Below are 24,542 nucleotides of genomic sequence, written 5' to 3'. Positions count from 1 at the left end.
CTCATTTTCCTTTCAGTTCTTGAAATTCAACTAAAAATCCTCATCGCTGAGTTGCAACCCTGCTCTAAACCTCACAGTGCCCTTAAAATCAGGTCCTGGAGTGCAACTCAACATTCCCCTTTACTTTTTTCATGCTTCTTTTTCTCCTTTCTCTCTCACCTTTACGAATGTGTGACCAGCCTCCTCCCTACCGCCCAAGAAGCTGGAATCCTCTTGTACTCAAGCTTATTATCGTCTTCCACTTGCTCTGATCCACTTAGCCCTCTCAAAGCCCAGCTGCCCTCTTGACTTGAATGAGAGCAACCACAGCCCCTTCCAAATGTGCAGTTTCTGACTCACTTGGTATTGCTCAAGCTGCAAGCGCTGAGGCTGGGGAGCAGATTTTATCTATGTACCTGGTCCTGCAATCTAATCTACAGGCAGGGCTGATAGCAGCACTTCGTGGAGGTCTGATTACACAAATCAAACTGTACGATTAGGACCAACACTTGTAAATTCATAGCACAGTATGAATGCTTTAGACCAATAATTATCAGCAAGTCTTGATTGCAGATAACACATTAAAAATCTCTGAAACGAAACAATGATGGAGCTCTGGTAAAGTGACAACTCTAAAACTCTTCTCTGTAGACCTCACAGGTCACTTGTGTTCTCCTTCTCTTACTTTATTCTAATTAACAGCCTCTATTCTGCCACAATTTGGAAAACGTTGCTTTTCAAATCGACTGATCTTTAACTGAAAAAATAACCTTTTCAGCTGTTACTTGAGGAAACTAACGCAGAGGCAGGGCTGCTGGGAACTCTTGCTCACTTGGAACACCAGAGGAATCTAAAGAGAGCTCTCATGAGCTCGCTCGGTGTGGCCGGTGGGACCCAAACCCAGGCAAGGACAGCACCAGGCACATGTTTGTAACCCTGTTCACTTACCGCCCGGGCACTGCGCACCACTCCTTTGTATGTATGTGTTAATGACCAAGTTAATTTGGCATCTCACAGTATCATGCATTCACACGGTATTTCTGGAACATCCGGCAGACATGATTTTTATGGGATGAATTTTTCTCTTCCTGTCACTTCCTTTATCCTTTATTACAGAAATTATTCCCTCTCACCCTTCTACTAAAGCTGGAAGTTGATTCCAGTTCTCATCCACATACTACGTGAGCTCCTACAACCTTTCGGCTCACGGCACAGGAAGCTTTCTGCCCAGGATAAGGGGATGTATCAGGCTTGACGCTGCACGCAGCATATTTGCGTTGCTACAGTTCACCATTGTTTCAGTAGATTGTGACCCCAAATAACGTAAGTTTTTCCTCTGGCCTTGGATACCAGCAAGCCGGCCACTCAAATAGGAAAAAACAGCTACAGACACTTCCTTTGACATGATGGTAACTAGGAAGAAAAGCTTCATGACAACAAGACTGGTGACTCAAGCTGTATTTTGTCGCAGCTCTGTATTTTCCTTTTTGGTGGTTTGGGCTTTTCTTGGTGGTGGGGGGAAGGGTTGAAATGAGAAGACCAGCTAAAGAGCAGCTGTGTGTTTTAATTCAATGACATGGGAAGTGTGCTGACAATTAACCCCTTAGCTGCTGCAGCAATCTCAAAGCTTTAGCTAAATACTAGAGAAGGGCTGGATTTCTCAATCCACCCCAGAATCTACAGGCATAGGCACCTACACTGTACAACTATTTCATCCCTCATGGAACATGCAGCCTCATACAGAGATTTACCAAAAAACTAAAATAAAGAAACAAGGAAAAAGTCACCGGTGAGCCTCACAATATTGTCATTTAGCATAGGAGTTAATGAAGTGTACTGCACATAAATCCCTGTGGTACCATACAGTCTGAGAGAACAGAAAGACAGCAGAGAAAGGTAAATTTACCTTCATTTTCCACTTCTTGGTTTTGGAACTGCTCCAAGAGGTTCTGCGCCCTCCTCTCCGGGTCAGAGCCGGGTATGTTCCTCTTCAGATAATCCAGCACCTTCAGCAGACAGAGGTAGTCGGGCGGCTCTCGGAAATCCTCGGCGCACTGATCGAGCCAGGCCCGTAAGATTGATGCTATTGCACTGTGAGCAAATTCAGAGAGAACACATGGGTTGTACACAGCAGGTATTGATGACATCGCATGGATTTGTATCTCATATAACAACAGAAACACTGAGATATTCATCCCCCACGTGAAGGCAGTAGGAAGACTTTTTTGAGCAAGGAATTTAATTTGTTCTTTTTATGCATGGAATCTTATTAAGATATTACTCAGATTTTGCCAAGGACTTCAGTGAAGTCGCTCCTGATCTGCACTCACACAAGTGAGTAAAACTATAGCCCCAAAACGCAAGCTAATACAGAATCAAATCAGTTGGAAGGGACCTACAATGACCATCTAGTCCACCTGCCTGACCTCTTCAGGGCTGACCACAGCATGTTGTTAAGGGCCTTGTCCAGATGCCTCTAAAACACAGACAGGTTTGGGATGTTGACCACCTCTCCAGGAAGCCTGTTCCAGTGTTTGACCCCCCCCCTCAGTAAATAAACGTTTCATAATGTCCAGTCTGAACCTCCCCGGTACAGTTTGAACCATCCCCACATGCCCTGTCCCTGAGTCCCCGGGAGAAGAGCTCAGCGCTTCCCTGTCCACATTCCTCCTCAGGGAGCTGCAGAGCTTATGATGCTGCTTCCCTGTACTGCACCGTTTGCCAAGCAGCAAAGCAAGACTTGCAAATTACCTTGGAGATACGCTTTGCTTAATCACTTGATGTATCTTGGCTTAGCTGTACCCTGACCATGTTTGAATAACTACCAGACATTATGCCACAATCAAAAGCGGAACGTAATTTTCTTAATTCCCTCTTGTGCCAGTGGGAAAAGCTGTAGCCCAGCGAGGCTGCAATGTTTGCTCCGTCACTGCTCCTTGGGATGTTGGGGGAAAATAGTAGGGAGGAAACAAGATATTTGTGGCTTCCCCGTGGAAGTCCTAAATCAAACACTTCCTTCAGTGCCCTTCCTCTCACCAATCACTGCTGCCGTGTCCAGGGACCAAACTGAAGCTGCTGATTCCTCCACAAAGCATGACTCACTCACAGAATCACAGAATGCCAGGGATTGGAAGGGACCTCAAAAGCTCATCCAGTGCAATCCCCCCATGGAGCAGGAACACCCAGATGAGGTTACACAGGAAGGTGTCCAGGCGGGTTTTGAATGTCTGCAGAGAAGGAGACACCACAACCTCCCTGGGCAGCCTGGGCCAGGCTCTGTCACCCTCACTGGGAAGAAGTTTCTTCTCATATTTAAGTGGAACCTCTTGTGTTCCAGTTTGTACCCATTGCCCCTTGTCCTATCATTGGTTGTCACCAAGAAGAGCCTGGCTCCATCCTCCTGACACTCACCCTTTATATATCTGTAAACATTAATGAGGTCACCCCTCTAGTTTCCTCTTCTCCAGCTCCAGAGCCCCAGCTCCCTCAGCCTTTCCTCACACGGGAGATGCTCCACTCCCTTCAGCATCTTGGTGGCTGCGCTGGACCCTCTCCAGCAGTTCCCTGTCCTTCTGGAACTGAGGGGCCCAGAACTGGACACAATATTCCAGGTGTGGTCTCCCCAGGGCAGAGCAGAGGGGCAGGAGAACCTCTCTGACCTACTGACCACCCCCTTCTAATCCACCCCAGGTACCATTGGCCTTCCTGGCCACAAGGGCCCAGTGCTGGCTCATGGTCACCCTGCTGTCCCCAGGACCCCCAGGTCCCTTTCCCCTACACTGCTCTCTAACAGGTCATTCCCCAGCTTACACCGGTAATATACTCCTAAGTATTCTCTGCTTAGAAGACTTGGCGCATGAAACCTCGAATTCTGCAAAAAAGCAGTCTAAGCCTGAACCTCACCCCAGGAGCACACGCGGCCAGCGAGATTGCCTCATCTGCACAGACAAAACCCTCACGGCGACACGTGCAGCTCGGGTGGTGAGTGCTGCCAGCACCAAGGATCAGGCTGGGAGCACCGAGATAGCTGGAGCCACAAGACAGATTGGACTTGTTAATCTGAAGATGAAATGCGTAACAAAAAGATATCATCAGAACCTGGGCTTTAGCCTTAGCCCAAAGATAAGGAGGGGCTGACAAATTATACGACGCAAGAAGGTATCTCAGCGCAGGAAAGGGATGCTCGAGGAGTTATGGGAGCATTGGATCTCCATCAGGAAAGTTATTCAGGACTTTCTTAAGACACGCGCATCTAAAAAAAACACCCATTGCAGAGAACTGCCCATGGACAATCCTTGTGCAGACCGGGGGGGATGAGAGGAAACCAGAGCTGGTGAATCACCAGGGTTTCCATCCTGCCTGAAGCGGAGGGAAGTGAGCTGTTTAGCTACACTTTTCCTGGTTTACGTTGGTTTTAACTCACACCCATCTATTAGGTTGGTGCTTAGATACCATACAAATGTATGCTTGTGGGAATTTCTTTAATTCCTGTTTTTGCAGGGATTTTTCAACCCAATTTTGTAAGAAAATAAGACTTACAATTTATGCTATAGTTTTTCAGAAGTAATGCACAATGTTGTTGACAAATTCAACTACGTGTGGAAAAACTGGAAGAAGTCTGGAAAAATAACCAAGTTTCTTCAGGTTTTAAGAAAATTCAGGTCTGGATAAAAAATAACAATCAACTTATGTTTTTTCTGCTGCAGGAAAGGCTGTGAGATCTTTGGCTCTTCACAGCAACGTGCTGGTAACTCAGCATGTACAATTCGGTGCACTAACAGCACTGGCCACAGCACATATTACAGGCTAGGAAGACACAGACAACATATCTAAACACTTTTTAAACAGAATTTTGTTTGCAGCAGGTCCTATTGGGTTCTACAAACACTTAGGGCTGTGCTGCGTAGTTCACTGTGGGAGCTCAGCCCTTCAATGACAATGTTTTTTACATCCACAGAAATTTTTCTATCAAGTGATCCCTATTCTAATAATGTAATTTCAGAAGACTCTCATGCAATAACAGTATCCCATGCTCCCAACGATATTCCATGAAGAGAAGGGCCATGCTTTCAGTAAAAACCTCTAACCATAAGGATCCAGTTAGAGACACCAATGTTCCTGTTCAAAGAGCATCTGTGCTCGTGCCAATCGGGCATTTGGCTTTTAAAGTTCAAATCCTCAAACCCACGGATGTGGCTCCAGGTCTGTTGCATTAATAGCTGAACAATGGAAAGGGATGAGCCGGGCAGGAGGAACTCTCTCTCCTCAACCTGTGAGATCACGAGAAGAGTGCAAATACAAACACAGATTTCCTATGTAGACAGTGTGGAACCCAAAAGGCAGCCTTGAAGGCTCTCATGTTGGAGTCAGGGATAAATAGAGGCATGTTTGTTCTGCACAGCAATTATCTGGTTAACTCAGCTGCTCAGTGGCACTCAAAATAAACCAGCAGTTAAGAAGGGCAAAGACTGCTTCTCCCACTCTCCTTGGCTCTCTTAACTGTATTGGGTTTTCCTCAAAATTCACTTTATCCCACACAGATGTCATTTTACAAGTCCCATCTACTTTAGTCTTCTTTTTCCTTCTCCGATATTGTGGCAACTTTAAACTTCTAATTAGTGAGAGCATTCGGATATCTGTCGGTAATACTGTTTGGTCAGGCTTGCTGACAGGAGAAGCTCTGGAATTACAATTTCAGAGCTACAAAAAGCATTCATAACCAAAAATTAACACGCTAACATGTTCTGGATTCCTCTCTTCACATTTTTAATCATCGGCACATACCCAGAACGCTGCATCACAAACTCACCATCATCCCCACTTGTCCCACTACCAAAAACAAGGCTGGGTATTCTTTTCTCATGAGCATTTGCCAGCTTAGCAATGATTCGGAAGAAGGAGCCTTTCCACAGGAGAAATCCTCGGACTAATATTGTTCACACAGTCCTGCTAAGCTCAATTTCCAGAGGCTTGGTTGATGGCCACTTCCATAAGCCGAAGAATAAACAGAGTTTAAGACAGACCCAGTCTCCCAGAGCAGGGTGAAGAGTTCACAGCCGCTACAGACACTGATTTTTGCCAGCAAAATCATTTCAGTCAAGAAGGAAAATAGGAAAGAGAAAAAAGGTACACTGTGCCCTACTGACCTCCTATCGCCTGACTGTTTCGTTAGCATGTCAGAGAGGAGAGAGTTCTGAAAGCCGGCTGGAGAACTGCCCATATCTTGCAGTAGCTTTACATTTGCTGCCCTTGAGAAGAAACTCCCCGTACTTGAGAGACCCAGAGACAGATACGAACGGGAGCCGTCCAAGATCTCAGACAGGAAAGAAACATCACAGACCACATTTTTCATGGGTTGATTATGAGCTATAAATTTTACTTTTCCTGCCTATAAGAAAAAAAATAATAAAAATTACTGTTTAACTCCTATCCTGCCAACTACAGATTCTGGGCTCCGGTCTGCGATGCTTTCAAGCTTCATACCTATCACAAAGTCTTCTCATTTCCATACCAGCTCGAAGCCCATTTCTGAAGGTTTCAGTCTCCAAAATATACCTACTGCTAGGCGGAAGAAGCATATCCAATTCTGTCATTTACAAACTGCCAACACAGAACTACCCACCCAGTCCCATTTGCCCACGAACTCCCACAAAATGTGATGAGACCGCAGGAGCTCCAAGTCTAACATCTCTGTTAAGGGCACGGAGGAGGTGGAAAATGGGGCTTTCATATCACATAACCACAAGTGATTCAATAGGATACACAGAATTCTGCGTAGTCTTTTCTCAGCTGGGAAGACAGCTATAATATTGGTCATAAAGAAGCCTGCATAGGAATTAAAGACAACATTTCTGGCCAAAAAGGAAAAGTGGTGTTTTCTTTCTCACCGTAATTATTTCTAAAGAATGAGTAGAAGGGAATCTCAGCAATCAAGAAGAATAGGGAGAACCTCAGTTGCAGAAAGAGATTATGAAACTAGACACAAACATGCACAAAACTATCCGTAATTTGCCAAACGCACACTTAAGACCATCAGTGGAATAATCTTTACAGAAAGCTATTTCCTCTCCTCCACTGTCCAGTGCTCACACAGACTAAATTAAGCCAGCTGTATTTTCTTGGGTTTGCTTTTTAAATAACAACAAATCTCAGCTTTGAATCGGGGTAAAACGTATGTAAACTGCAAGCAAAGTTGATGTAATGGTAGCTTCTCACACCCAGTCCATTTATAAATAACATGCTGATGATTTCCAGCACATAATCTGCTCTTCTTTTGATCTGGGAAGAACTGGTTAAATAGCACATGGGAGGCTTTTGCTGGGACACATGAAAAGTCACTAAGGGAATAGCTCTGCTAGTAGTTCTTTGTTTTAACTGAGATACCAATCATCATTTTTCTTTGCTTCTCTAATTATTCTTTTTCTTGGTTCTGGCTGTTTTCATAACTCTCCCACTCTTGCATTGCTTACATTGCCCTGTGTTTGACTCGGCTTCTCACGTAACCACATTGGTTTCTGCTGTTGTTTTAGCTTAATTGGCCTTACTGGAATGAATGCTGATTGTTGCTCTCCCAAATGCATCTTAACTGCTTCCCACCATGGCTTTCCCAGGCACCAGAAACTTCCAGCCAATTTTCTTCCATTTGTCTCACATTCCTATGGTGTCTGCTCTTCTGGAGCACAAGGTTTTAGGACCAGTTTTATTTCTGCAGTCCTGGAACTGCACACATTGTTTTCCAGCAGGACGGTTAACTTCAGTGGGAAACAAAAGTCAGGTTTCCTGTCGGGAAGGTTTAAATGCACAAGCAACCCTGGGACAACGTTAGTTTATCACTATGAGAAACTCTAAATGCTGCAGTTTTAGTATTTGCTGTATCAATGCAGAAGATGAGAGGTAAACATGCAAGATGTGCCATGTTGTAATGTTCTCTAATTGAACTGTTTTACCCAAGTCCTGTGGAATGAAACAAGGAGATTTCAGTTTAGCTTCAAGCTGCTTTGTCTGCGGTTTTCAATCGTGCCACATTCCAAGTTTTAATAACAAATAAATTCCACATTTTGATAATAAAGCAGATGCAACTAGGAGCTGACATTCACGACAACAATAAAAGCCCCAAGTATTTCGATTCATTTCTGTCATTCATCTGAGGGAGAACACCACCAATCTACTCCAAACCAAGCAAACCGAAGCCAGTAGAAGAAAGAAACCACAACATAGTCTAACAGGAGGCTTGAAAGGACTTTTACTGTTACTCAAGGCCCATTCAGGATTTAAAAGCCTCAAGACTCAGCCAGCGTGCTGCTTGTGACTGCAGAAGAGGAGAGTTTCAAGGCTTAAAGCTCTCTTGTTTTTTGTACCAGGTAAACTGTTTCTGCTTCTTGTTCAACTGGTCCAACTCCACACAGAAAACTCCACCTTTTAACAGCGAGTTAAAAGTTAACTGAGGAGCACTCCTGCTCCGAATAGAGATCGCGGCCAGCAGGTCGTATCACCAAAAGCTTTGTTTCTAGCTATCTCACAGGCAATACAACCGCTGCAGTACTTTCATACAGACCCCTCTTTAATTTTTACTGCAACTCATCATGCTGAGAATTTTTGTGTTTAATGCACATATGGTTTTATTCTGAATTGTCACATATCTTGGTGTGTTACATCTACTCTTTTCTTCTTGGAAGTCAACGGAAGTCATGAGCTAAAAAACATGCCGTGAACACAGAGAACTCTAAAGATGACAACTGAAGATCAAGAGGCGACTCTGTCACTACTCGACACAAAAACATGCAGAACTGAGAAACAGCACCAGGAAACCTGGTTTATATGATGTATATAAAATAACTGCTTATAGGAGGAGACAGAGAGAGGGTCAAGTAAGTTACGCCTTACAACTCCCTTATCAGACAATTACGAGCAACATGGCATCATGTTTCTGGAAACACAGACTGAAGTCCGTCTAACTCAGACACATGACTGGAATATCTGACCGTTTCTGGACTTGATTCTTCTCCTACTTGTGATCACAGCCTGAAAGTAGGGAGGACTGTGGAAAGCAAGCTACTGAACATGAGAAGCTACCATGGGCCATTGTACTTAAAAAGAATTCAAAATAAAGCTTGGAGTCATGCATGGCAAGTTCTTTAAATCTCACAAAACTTTCAGAGCTTACTTGTAACTCTAAGGTCCAAACTGTCTGTGTTTTTTTAAAGTTAAAAAATTACAGTACCTTTAAATTCAGTTTTAAAGAAAATGGAAATAATAATAAAAAGCCTGAAAGACATTTTGCATTAGACATTATTTAGTCCGATCCTTATGGAAGAATAGAATTTTTCTGACCACTCCAGCAGCCCAAAAGTGACAGGAATGACGCTTAAGTGACCAGAAGAAAACCCCCTTGGCAGAAGGGATTCTTAGAAGGCGTGTTTCCCAGCATAGCTGCAGTGATCTTGGGCCTGTAACAACTCTATGTCACTGCCACAAGTGTGACAAGCAACTGCTGGCTCCCACCCAGGATTTGGAAACACAAGGGCAGGTTTATCGCTCCCGCAAGTCTCTCAAACAAGGCTGTGCACCAGTGTGCCCAAACCCTAGTGGGTTATGAGCTTTACAAACACTGGATGGAATGCTAGAATAATACTAATAATAAAAAATGTACATACAGCAGGCATTTTCCTCCTCAAATCATGTCACAACTCTATACTACGAGTACGAGAAGCACAGAGAATTTCAACATAGAAATTAGTAACCTGTCGGCTTAGAGTACACAACATACAACCTAATATTCCTCCCACACGTACCTAAGATTTCTGCAAAAAACCCTCTTTTTTAAAGCTCCATGAGACATACAAAGAGCCATAAATTCTTTTCTTGAAGTTGTTTTTCACTTCTGTGGCAATATTTTGTGTGTAAAACCAGTGGAAATGCTTTAAATTGCATCCTCATTTCTAATGCCCCAAATGGGTTTTTAAAGCATCTGAGCTGTCACAACAGGAGTGTGACGGACACAGATGATCTCTGGCCACAGACCACGGGCCTCTCCACGAGATGTTTTTCCTCTGAGAAATCCAGAGTTAATGGCAAGAAACAACATGGCTCTACACCTCCTTCCTCTTATTTCTTCAAGCCATATAAAACAGAGTACAACTGCATCAATTCTATCGGAATTACCCCCATTGAGAGAAAACCTGAACGACGTGTTTCACAACAGGACTACAAAGGCAACCTCTTTTTTCCAGATACCGTTAATCATATCTAAGAGACGAGCAGCCAGAGCAACGGAGAGCAATGGAAACTTAAGACAGGAAAGTGAATTCGCATTTATCCAGGATCTGTTAAAACACGTATATCTGACAAATCGCTTCGTTGACAACTTCGCCATTCAGCTTTTTATAAATAAATATAGTTGAGTAACAGGTATCAAATTCAGATATAAAAGGTATCTTACGAGGGCCGAAGGAACAAAATCAGCTGTGCCAACTATATTAATGAAAATTTTGTCAGATAAATGCATGAGAAGTTGTGCTGTCACAGCAACAGGACCACAGCTCCATCCATTTGTCAGTCCCTTGGCTGTGGGAAGCAACCGGGCAGGGTACGCATCATAATCTATGTGTATGTCAGTAGGAAAACAATTCCATTAAAAATAAATAAACCAAACATGTTCCTACTAAATGTTATTTCACTTGCACGCTCGCTCACCTCCAGGCATAACAAGAAACTGGTGCATTTTGCCCAAAGCCTAAAGAGACACTAACATCAAGATTATTTTCACCCCTTTTCTCTCCATCTCATAATCAAGCTCCTTTGGGTCCATGAAAAGGCACTTGGGGGGATTAATCCCAACATGATTTATACTGGTGAAATTATCTTCCACATCCCCAATATAAATCCTTAACACTGTCTTCTGGGTGCTTGGGACCAGGTTTTAACCCCTAGTTGGTCTTTGGTCTAACGGCAAAACAGGAGGAAAATATTTCCAACCAGGAAAGAACTGGAGAATTGAGCTCCCATGTTGAGTCTCATGGGGCAAGAGGGACAGCCCCAATCATCAGAGCTTGTACCTTGGTGTCCTTACAAACTGCTAAAAAAAAAATGAACAGGCGACAACATTTTGTTTCTAACTAAAACGTTAAAGAATCTTGTATCATTTACAGCCATTAATTAAGCTCTGCATTTCTTCTGCAGTCAAGCAAGCACAATTCATTGTGTTTTCAGAGACAACTATTGAAACGCTCACAGCCAAGGAGCTTTTACCAATTTATCTCCAGGGGTTAAAAAAACCCACAGTTTCCACATGGCTGACAGAAGGCAAAGCAACCCCACTGTCCAACAGATAATGGAGAGGAGGAGGGTGTCCAGTATGTTAATGGCACATTTCTGGGCTGGAGATATTCGAACCATTTTAAGGCAGATTCAAAGTCTCCCATCCCAACACACGTCCGTGCTTTTCCACTGGCCTGTAAGTGGTGGGAAGGGCAGGCCCAATATTGCAGAACAGTGTGATTTCAACCATCAATCTGCCTGAACCTCAGGAATAAAAGTACTGCATGACAGAAGAATTCAACACCTTTCTTCCATCTCAAAATAAAAGGCTGCTTCTTCAATTGCAACTGGAGAAACCAGTACACTGACAAAAAAGAATTTAAGGGTTTTTTTCACTAGAAGCGGAGATAAATTCATACAAAAGCAATCTTCAGTAACACTGACAAGAATCAAGCATCACCACTTTAATCAAATATAACAAGCAGCTACTTTTTACTGCCACGATGCGTGCAAACCACAGATCACACAGATGCCAAAGTACAAATGCTGATGACCTAAGGCACATTTTACACCCCATGTCTAAAGATAAAACACAGTTCCATATGATGCTAGGAGGATAATCAAACCATTTTTTACCGCACTTAAACTGCATTTCAAAACAACTTTGCTATTTTTCTTGCAAATGAGGATGACTTCAGAATCTAAACTTCACTCTAACAGCAGCACTGTAAATCATCAGGGCACTAATGGAAGAGATACACGCAGACACACGTTGCCTGGAACAACCTCAGCTTTGGTCTGCAGACACTGTCCTAACACACAATAAAATCAGTCATCAGCAATAGTCATTTACTACTATAGATAAGGCAGGGGGAAAAAAAAACACTCCTTGGCTTAATAAACAAAACGCTGGCCAAAATGTGTTCATCTCACGTTTAGTTCTGAGACGATTTCCCTGAAGGAAAGCTCTCTGGGTTGTATTATTGGATGTGTTATGAGACAGTTACACAAGCTCCTTGAAGCAAACAGGGCTGTGAATTGTCAAAGGAAACGACAGCTCTGGTGCCCACGTCCTGCTCCAGCACCCAACCCTGCCTGGGGCTCGCTGGGTGCTGCAAAACCAAACTTACGTCCTGAGCACTGTGCTGGATTCGGGGGAATTCTGGTTTCCACATTCTTCACAGCCTGAGGTCTCCAGGTTTCCATACCTGAAAAATGAGAAGGGTGTTTAGAGGAACCTCTACTGAAAAAAAACCAAAATCCCAAATAATGTAATCCATATACAATTAGCATTAACGATTAAAGAGCGTTTCTAGCTCAAACTGCAAATACAGAATCTAACAACTGGGAAAACTTAAGGAGTTTGAAAATTATTTCATTTAGGTGGAAAAAAATCCTAAAGAAACAGCCAGTATCTTCCAACTTTTTTTTGTTAATTCATAGGAAGCAGCCTGCACAGAGGAGGAATCAACCCAAACAGTTTCTCTGCTCACAGCTCCAAGACCCTTTCTGCCCATTTTCACTCCAGCACACAATGAGGCTGGAACACAACCGCTTTCTGCAGTGCAGCTTCTGTTTCTCCAGTATTTGCCATTCCTTCCCACTCCAAGGGAGATTTTACACCAAGTTTTCCAGGTGGCACATGCCACTTGTGCCAAAACTACTGGCACAGCTGTCACCAGTGGGCATGGCTGTGGGGCTGTGAAATCGCCACCAGGAAAGAGGAAACCATGGGCACAACTCCAACAGCAAAGCAGAATCTCTTACCTACCCAGGCAAGGCCTGTGCCTTGGGAGTGCCCATTGTTCCCCATCTACAACTCCAGAAAGAATCTCACGGGTCCTTACAGGCAGCTTTAATGAAGACAGATAATGACTCACAGTCCAGAATAATGTAAACTAAGTTTATATATTCTGTGCTCAACTAATTATGTCAGGCACCTGCAATTAGTCTGAATAATTAGGAGAACAAGTGCATCTTCCAGTGTTTCTGCTACAACATCCCAGTAGCATCAGACAGAGCAAATCCAGTGGGCTGTTGGTATGTGTCCAGAAGGCCCATATCAGAACCAAATTCATCTAAATTCATCAGAACAAATTCATCTAAAATGCTTCAAAGGATCAAAAGAAGAGGCGAGAGTTTTATGCACGTCTGAAGTGTCAGTCTAAGGCTTCACATGTCAGAATACCAGATCTGTACAGAAAGTGGACCAGTGTCACTGCATTCAAGCTCCCTCTCAGCGGCAGATCTGCCAGACTATAAAGAACAGGTTTTAGCAGCAGAACAGGTTTTAGCAGCACCACCTGCTGCCCTCATACTGATATTCTGCCCTGTCACAGCTCACAACCTCAGCACCGCCCAAGGCTTTAAACTAAGAACTAAAGTTTCAACAATCTTATGACAAGGGCTTCATGCAGGACAATTCCACCGTGGCTGGGGAAGCGGAGGCAGGGATTAAGAGTTTGCACATATCCCCGTGCACTGCAAAGCAAACCCAGACTAAACCAGGCAAACCCGTGGTCCTTCTGACAGGAGCGGCACAGCCACAGGGAGCTCAGCTGGGGACACAGAGCCTTGAGAGACCTGCGGGGAGAGCCCTTGTGGCAGCTGGAACAGCTCCTTTCAAACCACACCTTGCATCTCCAACTACACCGCAGGTAGACCTAACAAAAATTATTTGCTCCTGTTGTTACAGGCTGAGAACAAAACCACGACTCATTGACCCCAGGAGCTTAGTCTGACCCATACGCTCTCATTCTAACTTCTCATGCATTCTAAGTCTGCCATTCTAAGTTTCCACATCAGTGGTGAAGGCTTCAGAAATCGCAGGATTTTATCTGTTCAGGTTAAAAAAAAAAAAAAGGTGTAACACATGCGTAAGAACTTGCAAACTTGTGTTTTAAAGGACCCGAATTCTTCTCAGTCATCCTGAAACAATCCCGCTGGCCCTATAAGACAGCAGAAGTATGAGAGGAGCTTTTAAGGGCTTCTTAAAATGGAAAGAGTTCTTAGAGCCTGATGTACACACAGCATAACCCATTTTGCCGTTGGGATTTCACACAGCTAATCCAAACCTCTAAAGAAAAATACACTTAGCTAAACTGACAGTGGAGTAAGAATCGCCTTCTCAACACGCTGCATAACACCTGGATCTCTTGGGGCTCCCAAGAAATCCCAACAGGAGCACCCTCAGCAGAATCATCACTTGGTACCAGAAAGAGTCTCGATCTTGTTCTGACAGGTTTTGGTGCATCAGTGGCCACTGTGCTTTCTCTCAAAGCCTCCCAAGCAATTTCACACCCTGCCCGTGTGAATCAGCACTACCGAAGCTATAAAATTGAATAGATATCTTCTTTCCGACTTTCAGCGACGCCCGAACTTGCCACTTGAATCCTACCTGGCCTCTCCCAGCTCTCATACTCTAAATGCTCATTACAATGTTTGCAGTTCCAAATGACACAATTAACTAACTGAAAAACTTCCACTGCTTTACTGAAGGGATGGAATACACCAGAGGAGCCTCAAGAACAACACTGCCAACACTTCACTAAGCTGAAGTGTAAAGTTTAACCTATTTTTATTAGATTTAACCATATTCATTGCAATATTTGGTCTTGCAGACCTGCAGATTGTCCTGCATTTCCAAATACTGTAACACACCATCTTACCAAGAAGATACAAAAACAGCATGAGGGGGATATTTAGAGAACTATGCAAATGCCTTCTTCAGTGGAGATCATCCAGGACAGAATCAAGACATATATATGATATAGAGTACATTACACATGTGACAGTTGCTCAAGGGAAAGGATTTCACTTTCCACTGCCATCTACTAGGTAAGGTGACTAAAATACATCTTAGCCTACAGACAAAAGACATTTTCCCTCTGTTGGGAGAAATATGCAAAGAAAGCTTTGTATTTTGAATAGCAATTACATTTTTATATCCATTTTTCAAAACTTGCTGTTAATTCTTAGAGCGGAATGTACTGAGATGACTCACTGTCATTGTCCTAGTATTGTGTGAAATATAAAATATGTATTTGCAGAACATTAGGCATTTGCATTTAAATCCCACTAGAGAGACACGTGCTGACTTTTACAATATAAATCCATAACACAGTAATAAAGAGCAGCGAATTTTCTGTACAAAACTGGAGAAGTATTAAATGTAACACTTCATTATGCTGCCAGATGTCAACCTCTGCCTATCTCCCAACACAAGAGCTCTGCATGAACAACAGGTCATTAACTACGGGTTAGGAGGAGTTAATGCTACATCTGATGTAAAGAACAGCATTTCTGCAGACTTCAGTGCTCTGTTCTCACCAGCTCCTGGACAAAGAGCCATTCACTCCCCAGCCTTGTATGAACGCTTTGCATACAAAAAGAGACATGAGAAACAAAAGGATCCTGTAGCCCACAGAACTTTTCAGCCTTGCTTGGCTGTTTGGAAAGTTAGAGACTTCACTTAAAGGGACTGACTAAGCAAATGAGATGAGAACGTAGTCGATAGTACTGAATATTTAAATACTAAAAAACAGAAAAATGCACCCCTGCATCTCTGTTGAGAAGGGAAGGAAAGAAGGAGGAAAATACTCTTTGAATTACTCGGAAATAATAGGGAAAGGTGGTTCTCTGCACAAGCCCCAAACATAGCTCTAAATAAGGCCTGTAAGCATTGAAACAAGCAACTTGGAAGCACAGATACGCAGCAAGAATCACAAGGTGTTTTGAATTATACACACAGAGAATCATGGAAACAAAGTCACTTCTTTAACTGAGTGGACAAACCACCTGCTATACCAGAAAACAACAGAGACAAGAAGAGATGCTCCAGCAATAACAGTGAGAAAATGCCACGTAAAGCTGCTGTCCTAAAACGTGAGACCAAAGAACCCATTCCTGCAATGCTTCCCCTACCTTCATTTTCCTCTCTGTTTACCCCCTATTGAGCCATCCTCCAGCAGAAGGAATAAACTGAAAACACAAAAAGATCTTGTTACTTGCTGTCACTATCCAGCTCTGGCTCTCCCATCAAGCAGCATCAATTTCCTTCTCTGTAAACTCCTTGAGATGGGGACCAGTTGCTACTTTAGATGCGACTGTGCCAAGCACAGTGTGGCCCTGCTTTTAAGCATCGTTGCAAGGAACATGATTACCATGACAAAATAAACCACGGAAGAGAGGAACCTGGCTTCTGCTCTCATCTGGACAGCTGAGCATCTTTGGCTCCCATCACACTCGTGAGCGGACCCAGTGACACTGGGGGTACCACAGGTGGCATCACGCTGGACCCCACAGCTGGAGCAGGAGGCATTGGGCTCCTCTTCCTCTCGCCAGGAACTTCCATCCGGTGTTTTTCACATCAAAATGCCAACAAAATTTTTCTTTTTTCCTTTTAGATGTCCCTACCCACTTCTGCCAAACAAAGAGGAAATATCAGAACATATAGTGTTAAAGACTTGGCAGGTTTTCAAAGCTGTCTGCTGCATTTTAGATGCCAAACTTCCATGAATACTAAAGGGATGCGGATGTCCAATTACTCTTAAATAGCTTTGAAAATACAAGTCATCCCCCTCACTTCTCAGCATACAAGCTTATGCTCAAGATTTTGTCTGATTTGACTTCTACTATGTGTTAAAAGAAAACCTTTATAGGCTGAATCCACCAAAAGAACAAATAGGGCTCCAGACTTTAATAAAAAGCAAAAGATTAATTCAAAGTATGGAAGGTGCGGGGGAGGAGGAAAAAACACCACAGAGCAGATTTATCCACAATCTCCAAGAAGTGTTAAAAGCAAACAGCAAATCTCTGATTTTACTAAAGACAGAAGTTATCGAATGGCCCAATTTAAAGTCCATTAAAACAAGCAGCACAGCACTAAAAATCCAGTAAACTACCTTCTGACCGAAACACAGAGAACTATATTGGTCTTTAAATATTCTGAATTATACATTAGCAATTTAAACCTTTCCGTATGCCTTGTTGGATACTTCGCATGACTGCGCTCATGCACTGGATGTATCACAGGCCAGAAACCAGCTTGAGAAACGTCCCTCTCTGCCCGGCTGGTTTGTGCATCGCTGTGATGACAACACCATCACAGGCTGTGGGAGTCAAAACCACCCCAAGGACCAGCACCCTGCAATGGTGCCGCAACCAAAGCCACACGTGTTTGGCTTTGCGAGAAATTCCCGCTGCTTTCTGATGTCACATGAAGAGGAGTCACAAAACCTCACCACAGTGTGAACTAATTTAACAAAAGCACGCGTTATTTGCAATTATTCAAACCTTTTAGAAGATCATTTTTTCCTGCCCTAACGCTTTAGTTTCTCTTAAATAAAGGATCTGCCTTTTTTTGCCTCTGTCACTCAGGGAAAAGCATCTCACCTTTTTTGGACAGAATAAATGTTTCATATCCAAAACTCAATTAATGCTTGCACAGGATACTCTGCAGACCACATCAAATGACTGACAGGTGTCGCCCCACAGGGTACGATACATCCAGATCTTCCTAGGACAGTTTTCCAAGGGCCCCAGGTCTCTCTTTGCTTAATCTGAATTTGCGTACGGCTAATGTATACATCAGACAATTCTGCAGCACTCGGTATGGGATGTATCCGCAGCAAATCCAACATCAACTGAATGCACTGGACTTGAGGGGAATCCAGCTTCCACACATGTAGATTTTGGGGGAAGTTTGTCAGTGTGTACTTTCCTACAAAAATATGCGTCCTACATCTTGGGAGATGCAGATGCTCTTTCCTCCTACTCTGTGTCAAGGAGCTGCTCACCTGTAAAAAGATGAAATGCTTTTTTTTTTGATCTGGCCACACCACTGTTCTGCCTTGGACCAAACGACAAGAGCTCAGCACCGCCATTCACAAGTGTCCCCTTACTCCACAATCCTGCTCTGTCACCAAGAATAAGAAAAGGGGCTCAAGCTTTTCACATGAAACTAAAATGGACAACTAATGTCAAAATCTTACTTGCTATTTTAGGAGATTGCCCTTTTCGTTGTTTTTTTACTTCACTGGAAAACAAAATATAAGCACTTATAAAACACAGATTATGCACTGATACCCACTTCAGTCTCTGTACTGTTATTATTAACAACTAATGGGAAAGTTGCAAAACCGCAGACTATTTGCTACTTACTCTACACTAACGTAGACATGAAAACTAAGCTGGCTTAATTCAATTACTATCCATTTCTTTTTTTATTTTTCCTTATAACATCTGTTTTTCTTCACAAGTCCATATTCCACAGCCGCACGTAGATCATTCTTACTTTTATAGCTTAAATTTCATCTATATTATGTCTCGAGCCATAAAATTCTAGATCATCCATGATATTCGAAAAGCCAAGAGAAACATCCATGGATTCTTGAACATGACACTCCTAAGATTTGTGAGGGGGAAGGAAGCAGTGACCTCCTGGATTTCCTGTGGATTCTACCATTTATTACCAAAGGCTGGGGATAATGTTGACAAGGTTAACGTGCCCTTCCTCTGAAGGAGACGTTAGAACTTGCTCTGAGAGGTACACAAGCCAGTAAGATTGGAATTAGGCTTAGAAAAATAAAGTTCCGTTCTATGGAGAGTTTTTTCCCCTGTGCTCTCTTGCCCTCTTCTGACTTCTTCATCTCTTTAAAGCGGCATCAGAGGAGGAGGACAGGGCTGACTTCCTGAGGGTCGTGTACATTTGGAAAAGCCTACAGGAGAAGTTCCAGGTAACGCTCAGCTCCTGGTTCATAGATGGTAGCAAACCCCTCAGCCTGGGCACTTGCCTTTCATTTTGAAAAATAAACGTTCTTAGGAAAAGCAGCAGCTGTGAATGAAATCCATTATTACCCAGCTAATCACAGATTTAAATGCTGAGTTACTCCTGGCTGCTCCATTTCTTTTCCAATCCAGGCCGGTTTTGTCTCCTCTGGTACACTCCTGAGGAAACTCGTAAATCAGACTTGCCCATTCCTTTGTGCTGCAATCCAACTGTAATATCACAGATGTAATTCCCAGATATGAAAATACTAAGAACTTAATTGCAGATTTAACTGTGCTAAATCACACCAGCTATACAATTGACAGAATCCTTTAGTGCATGGAGTTGGCATTTTTGCAGGAACCCAAGGAGTTCAGGTGTCTCAAGACCAATGATTCTCAGAGAATGAGTAATTACCTTCTTCAGGCTGTTTTTAAAATCCTGTCATTATTACAGCACATTAAAGAAGACAATGCAGAAGTAGCAACTAAAACCCACAATCATGAACTTCATAAAGATGTTGAGTTCTTCCCCCTCTCAAATTTCTGATCTTCAAGCATCCGATTTTATAACTGCAATGTTCCGCTAATTTTGTACGTTTCTATTTCTAGGTTGCTATGATTCTTTTCGCTAGGGGAAAATATGGGAAGAAAACAGAATTGCTTATCTAAAGGACTCTACAAACTTCAGTGCAAAAGCAAGATTCCCAAAAGACTTTTTCATCATCCTTATAACAGTGCAGCGTAACAGACTTTGATCATTTTAGTGGCTGAAACACCACAAACAAATCAAACCCAAAAACTGACTGCAAGACAGATTGTTGCTTCAATGGATGATCCCTTTGGCCTCAACCCCAAATTTCAAATGCTTCAGTCCTCAATTACACGGAGAGATATAATTACTGTAGGAGTCACTGAAGGGCCGAATTGACAGTTCTGGAGAGCGATGTCCCCTGTGAAGTGGCAAAGGGGAAGAAGCAGTGGCAGGGACACCGCAGCTGAAAGTGCTTTCCCATATCCCAGCTCATCCTGCAGAACCACAAAACAGCAAAAAACCACAGAACAGCCCAACAGCTCCAATAGCCCTTTCCTAGTCCTGCCCCAGGGCTTTGCAGCGACCAGAGCCAGCCCAGCACCCAGGGCCCAAGGCAGCCTCCCAGCGCCAAGAACCTTCCTCCAACAGCATCACTTCGGTGAGCACTCAGCTTCAAAGATCTGATAGGAGATTCTAAACTTGCTTGTCAGATACACAGGATCTTTTATAACTACACAAATTAAATCAGTGCACTATATTGTCTTTGCATAACAGTCTTCTGTCTCCTGAGGACAGCAAAAACCAACCAGATATGGATGTGTAGAACTACGGCCATGTGAAAACCCAGGTTGAACTCCAAAACTGTCACTATGAGTTAAACCCTTACTCTCTCTTTGCCTCAATACACTCCTCCCAAGTATCTGCATCGCAGCCTGTTCCTCTCACTGGTTTTCTTTATCATCTCTTGACAGTAGAGGGTCTTCAGGGTGGAGGCTGCTGCCAACAATTCTAGGCATGTTCGTACAGCTATTCGTAAAATGAGGTCACAGTCTCAGGTGGGAGATTCATTTGCATTACTGAAGTACCTCAGTAAGAGAGAAATCAGAATGGAAACTACTAAAAATCTACATTGAACCGGGTGGAGAACGCACATAAAGATGCCTTCTGGGCATTTAAATATATGAATGTACTTTAAGACAAAATATGTTGTCCTAAGACAACTTAAGAGCCTTTAATCAAAAAGCAAGCTGTGTATCGTCAAGTTTAGAGGTGTCTTTGACTGGCTGATTCGCATTATGTGATCTACTCGCAAGTTCTCACTGATTACAGAAAGAAAATTTCCCCAGACACACTTCAATTAATACACAAGAACCCCAAAAGAGCAGCCTGGCAACCCACCAACACAGAGCAACAAAACCTGTGCTGGTAGGGGAACGGTATTTCAAACAGCCACTTCAGGCAAAGCATCCTTGGAAAGGCTTTTCTGTTAAAAATGTATCTTTATAAATGTAAGTAAAATAAATCATACATGAAGTATTACTGGCTGAAATGACGTCTATGCATAGAACTATTAGTTTCTCCTATAAATATATGGCTCTTTGGCAATTCACAAGCTTACAGCAGCAAGGGATTCTCATGACACGCTGTCACTTGGCAAGTCAGCCCTTCTTCAAAGCTACTAGAACCCACACAGATGTGGTGCCCTTTCCTTTTTTATTCTTCCAAGATACGCATGTCCAAAACACAGAATCCAAAACTTGGGGGTAGAGAATCACCCATTCACCTACGAGTTCTTATGCTACTTCTCTGTTCTGATGACTGTGTGCCAGAATCACTGTTCGTGTCTCCATCACTTGATTTTGAAAATGCAATAAATACGACACTCCAAGAATAAGATCACCTCTGACCCAGCCATGTCTCAGTCAGGATTTAGGATGAGAAAACTGACATTGTGGGTTCTAAGCATTTATACAGATACAACAGACATGACTTAACAGTCTTACCATAAAAGCTATTCCTAGAACGGTAAGTGGTTGTTGTGCTATCTGCAAAAATTTATGACTGCATGTTCATGTGAAGTACCGGAAGGGGATGGTGAATTCTTTCTTATGTTGGTACAATCCCCGTTTCAAATCAGCAGCCCCCAAACAGGAGAGTTAGGTCTGAAAATAGCAGTATGCAGCAAAAAGTAGGAATCTATTCCATAACAGGAATGATTCTGCAGCCCACACATTCTGGGTGTTTTAGGGGAGAAGCTGTTCTGATTTTCTTGTGCCAGTCCCAGTTTGGTTCCTTAGCAGTCAGACCCTGCATACTTTCCCCACCTGGCGCTTAAGCTTTAATGAGAGTTGGGATGTGGGCAGCGTGCATTTACACATTTTGTGTTTATGCTGAAATCCTGAATTTTGCAGAATTCTTGACCTCCGTCCATCAGGTTATTAACTCCATGTCCACTAAAAGTAGTGGAAGAAATTCTTGTCAACATCCCCTTGTCATGTATAATAAATGATGGTTCAGTTTCCACTCTGTCCCAGCTCTTACCTGTCCAGGAGCAGTTCCAAGACTGTGCTGGTGGAAGCAAAAGCCCTGTATGTGGAGAGGAAGATGCTGATGTACGTAAAATCATTATCCCCAAAAGCCGTCAGAAGGTTCTCCACAAGTTTCTCCAAAGTTCCAGCTTTTATGGTCCTGATCTTGCACGTCTCATACTGGCTGACAGTGTGTTCTGGAGGTAACTGGTCCCCTTCAGCCTACAAAGTGGAAACAAAAACAAAGCACAAAACTCAGAGAGAAGCCAGAGCCCTGACACAGCTTGCACAATGAACCACAGATTCAACTCCATCTTTTCACAGGAATAGTCCATCTCTAGTTACTAAACAATTTTGTCAATTTTGGCTCTCCAAACACCAAATGCTGTATCAAACAATGGAGGCTTTTAATGAGTTTATCTTTAAGAAATTGCTCTGACATTCTCCACAAAATATTATATAGTCCAATTGCTATCAAGTTATCTTGTGATACCACCATATGTTATTACCTAAGAGAAAATCCATTATTCTACAAAGAATAACATTACAAGAGGGAACAATAGAGGTAATTCAGCACCTCACTTAACTTCTGAACGAACACGAATACTGATCACAGCTTTAGCATCAGCACTTACGATTCCTTTGCTAAAAATATCACCTTAGGGTTGCCCCCCAGAACCTCAGGTCATGAATACATTCAGATGTGAAACATTTAATGATACTTTTGTAAGAGGGGTGTCAAAGGCATCTTGCAAATGTGCCGTTGTAACATTCCCATTTTCTTTCATGTTTCCATTTGGCACAATATTTCCAGCAAATGGATGGTTTGGGGGTGGTGTTGTACAGGGCAAACAAGCTGTAAGACAATTTCTGGAAGCACCACAGGTTTCCATCTCTTTAAACAGACTGTGGAGTTACAGACGGGGTAACCTGGTCTCGTGCCATGAACCTGTTAATGTCTTTTATAAACAGACAAGGTGATGCACAGAACTAACTACTGCACCAAACCCCCTGTTACCCCAACGCAACCCCACAGGCAACGGATGGGATTGCACCAGAGTAACTTGCAAAATTTCACTCCACAGACCTTGTGGCGGTTTTAAAGGTAATCTGTTATATACCTGACTTACACATGTACACGGAATTATATATGACATCAATGTTACAGAAACACTAAAAGGATATGTTACTACCACTGCTATATTTTCCTTCCTAGGCAAAACTTGCTCAGAAAAACAAACAAACTAAATTTTTCTTGCTGACTTTTCATCTCACAATTAAAATGTACTTTTGAAAATGACTAGTTACACCACACAACTGCTGCCAAACAGGGAAGAAAGTCTGCACCACTGTATGTAACTGTTCATTTTCTATCCAGCAGATTGCCCCACTCACAATATATTGAGTTAGGGCCATATTCTACTCTGTGTGTGAAAACCACTCATTCTCTGATGTGATCGTGAACCTGCTTCCAGGATTGATACATGAGCAAAATTTTCCGTGCTGCAACTTGCCCAAGACATCATGTTTAGAGAACGTTAGCTTTGTGGAAGACACAAACCAAAAAATAACCCCAAACCCTGAAAATCTAAAACAGAGTTTGTCAGCAAAGCATTAAACTGCTAGAAATCATTTTAGGATACTTTTAAGGATTGTTTGTATTATCTTAGCAATTCTGCCTGCAAGTTTAAAAGGAAAAAGGACTTGGCAGACAAGCTCAATAACAGACTTTCTGAGTAAGACACTGTGGGCTGAGTCGCCTGTGAGCAGGAAACTGCTCAGTCTGGATTTAATCAAGAGGCCGTCCCTTCACTGACACAACCAGGCTGCCCAAAGGCTAAAGAGATTTCATGTTTGCTTTTGTGTTGTCTGCTCAGAGGAATACTGTATCTACTGCTATTAAAAGAGGTGCCTAAAGCTCTCGGCAAGTTTTGACAGGCACAGGCGATCACTGTTACTGGGTATCAATTAAAGCCAGCGGTTTGTGCATCAAAACAACAAAAAAAGGTTCTCCCAGCTCCTTCCCTCCGCCTCCTTCAACACTGTGTCCAGCCGTGTAACAGAGAGGCTAGACCCCAACATCTCAGGGTTTCAGTAAGGTTTTCTTGGTCCTCTGCAATGCTAAAAATAAAGAAATGGATATGGCATTATATAGTCTATTTTATGTTTTTTTTAAACAGTCCCACTTTGATTCTTCAGGCAACAGATTACAGCCTTGATAATCTGCAAGTGTAACTGATGACCAAATAGCTTCCTAGCAGATAGACAGCATCTTTCAAAAGCAAATGTAGGAAGATGGAACAAAGGTATATTCTTGCAAGCCCTTATTTTCTCAGGCTGTGCAAGTACTGATCCAATGTCATTCTAACATCTTTACCGATCCCCTGCAATGCTTTACCCTCAGAGGGGCCCACTCTCTTTTAAGGTGATCGTCTTACAGCTATACAGCGCAAAACCTTACCCACATCGACAGCGAA

General features: G+C 42.8%; 1 protein-coding gene across 1 annotated transcript in view; it reads right to left on the bottom strand.

The window, feature by feature from the left end:
• LOC102095194 (ral guanine nucleotide dissociation stimulator-like 1) overlaps positions 1-24,542 on the bottom strand; it is a 74,607-nt gene that overhangs the window by 25,667 nt on the left and 24,398 nt on the right. The window contains exons 3-5 of the mRNA XM_065070839.1: positions 22,079-22,287; positions 12,366-12,443; positions 1,886-2,070 (exon numbers count right to left, since the gene is read on the bottom strand). Of these exons, the coding sequence (XP_064926911.1) occupies positions 1,886-2,070; positions 12,366-12,443; positions 22,079-22,287 (472 nt within the window). The remainder of the gene's footprint in view (positions 1-1,885; positions 2,071-12,365; positions 12,444-22,078; positions 22,288-24,542) is intronic.

Source organism: Columba livia, chromosome 8, assembly GCF_036013475.1.
Source record: "Columba livia isolate bColLiv1 breed racing homer chromosome 8, bColLiv1.pat.W.v2, whole genome shotgun sequence".
NCBI classification, from domain to species: domain Eukaryota; kingdom Metazoa; phylum Chordata; class Aves; order Columbiformes; family Columbidae; genus Columba; species Columba livia.
Note: the sequence above shows the minus strand (reverse complement) of the source record. Positions and strands in the feature narration are given on the sequence as shown.